At 37.9% G+C, this 1,990-nt stretch overlaps 1 protein-coding gene across 1 annotated transcript in view; it reads left to right on the forward strand.

Moving 5' to 3' along the window:
* LOC105819719 (leucine-rich repeat-containing protein 9) overlaps window positions 1-1,990 on the forward strand; it is a 146,682-nt gene that overhangs the window by 29,051 nt on the left and 115,641 nt on the right. The window contains exon 6 of the mRNA XM_012656027.1: window positions 1,733-1,915. Coding sequence (XP_012511481.1) covers window positions 1,733-1,915 — 183 coding nt within the window. The remainder of the gene's footprint in view (window positions 1-1,732; window positions 1,916-1,990) is intronic.

The raw sequence follows: 1,990 nt of genomic DNA on the forward strand, positions 1-1,990 counted from the left end.
ACCAAATAATTCTCTGTACAGCTTTATCCTTAAATCTCCCTTTTAGAGCAACTCTGCTTAATCCCACTTCCACCATGGGCTCAGCTCTAGCCTCAGGTCAGGCCAGTAAGTCACATTTTCACTTGTCCAGAGAAAGTCTGGAAATACATTGGCCACCTGACCCTGAATTATTCTTGATTTTAGCATCCTAACTTCACTACTCTCTTTTCCATTCCATTTATATTTTATCTTTAGAATAAATGCCTCCTAGTTCTTCTTTTGGATTTCCCTTAATTCTGATTCTGACTCACTAGTATCTTTTCAAGTTTGATCGCACCATAGTACCATCCTACCTCAAGCCTCATCCTGGTAATGAGGAAGATGTAAGGATATCTTGGAGGTTGGTAGAAAGTAATAATTCAATTTACAAATTTATTTAGCGCCTACTTTGTTCTAAGTGCTGAGTGTTAGGAATTCAATGTTAAACAAGACACAAACCCTGCTCTCAAAGAGTTTATCTCAGAGGTTGGCAAACTTTTTCTGTAAAACATCAAATATTAATAGAAAATATTTTAGTCTTTGTGGGCCACATGTGGACTCTAATTGCATATTCTTTAGTTTTTTACAACACTTTAAAAATGTAAATATCATCCTTAGTTTGTAGACTGAGGGCCAAAGCCCATATGGACTTATAGACTTGTGGGTGTATAAGCAATTGGCCATAGGATATCATAAATTCCATAACAAAGCTAAGCCCAGTGGCTAAGAGAGCTCCTAAGAGGAGCATCTACCCCAATCTTGGGGATGAAAAAAGGCTCCCAGAGAAGATGACACCTGCCTTGGTCCCTGAAAGATTAAGAGGTGAAATTGGAGTAAAGATCAGTTCACTGAAAGGGAGCAGGATGAGTGAAGGTCTAAAGACAAGATAGGGTCTGGCACATTTTAAAAATTCAAGTGATTCAGGGTGGCTAAATCATAAAATGTTACGACTTAAACAGAAAGAGGCAAGCCTGTAGAGTTAAGCAAGGACCAGAGGACAAATAAAGGAAAATGTAAACAATGACTTTAGACATCAGGATAAAAAGACTTTAAGGAGAAACATTTGTCTGGGAGTGCATTATTAACCCCTCGTCCTCCATAGTTTGTCAGGAACTGAGGCCCTCAAGAGAAAGGTAGGTTTTCGTTGATCATAATAAGTAGAAAGGGTATTTACGGAAAAAACAAAACAAACAAAAAACAACAAAAAATCAGGAATTGCATGGTGATTGTTTATAATGAACAGGGATCCCATAGCCTTTGGGAGCAGATCTGGAGGGCAAGGAAGACTGAGAGCAGTATTTCTAGGTGGTAAGTATAGGAGACGGGTGAAGGAAGCAGAGACCTACAGTACCCCGGGGACAATCGTTAGCAGAAGGGGCTGTGCAGAGGGGGCAACTTCCTAATGAATAAATGTGCTCATGTGACTGGCTCCAAGGTTCCAGTAAACCAGTAATACATGGTTTACTAAATATTTAAAATGCACAGTTGTATAGAGTCTGCTGTTTAATTATTATTAATGTATTCTTCAGGAATTCAGCATGTTTTTCACTAGAGAAGAACATGTTAGCCATCTAAATCACTTTAATATATCTAAGCACATCATTAGAACACATGATATTAGATTATGGGTGATCTTAAGTGTTCAAAGCAGCCTTTAGAAATGGAAAGTCACAATTAATTAATTAATTGAACATTATCATTGTTGTTGTTTTAGGACCTCACTAACTTAACCAGGCTGCGTTGTTTAAAGGATCTATGTCTGAATGATCCTCAATATAAAACCAATCCAGTTTGTCTGCTGTGCAATTATTCCACACATGTATTGTATCACCTGCCTTGCCTTCAAAGACTAGACACATTTGATGTGTCAGCAAAGCAAATCAAGGAACTGGCAGATGTAAGTACATCCATAATCAGGTATCTGTGACTTAAATTTTATTAATTAACTGCTTCTTTCTGACTGTGTCCACAC

The sequence above is a fragment of the Propithecus coquereli genome, unplaced genomic scaffold, assembly GCF_000956105.1.
Source record: "Propithecus coquereli isolate 6110/MARCELLA unplaced genomic scaffold, Pcoq_1.0 Scaffold5, whole genome shotgun sequence".
In the NCBI taxonomy this organism is placed as follows: Eukaryota; Metazoa; Chordata; class Mammalia; order Primates; family Indriidae; genus Propithecus; species Propithecus coquereli.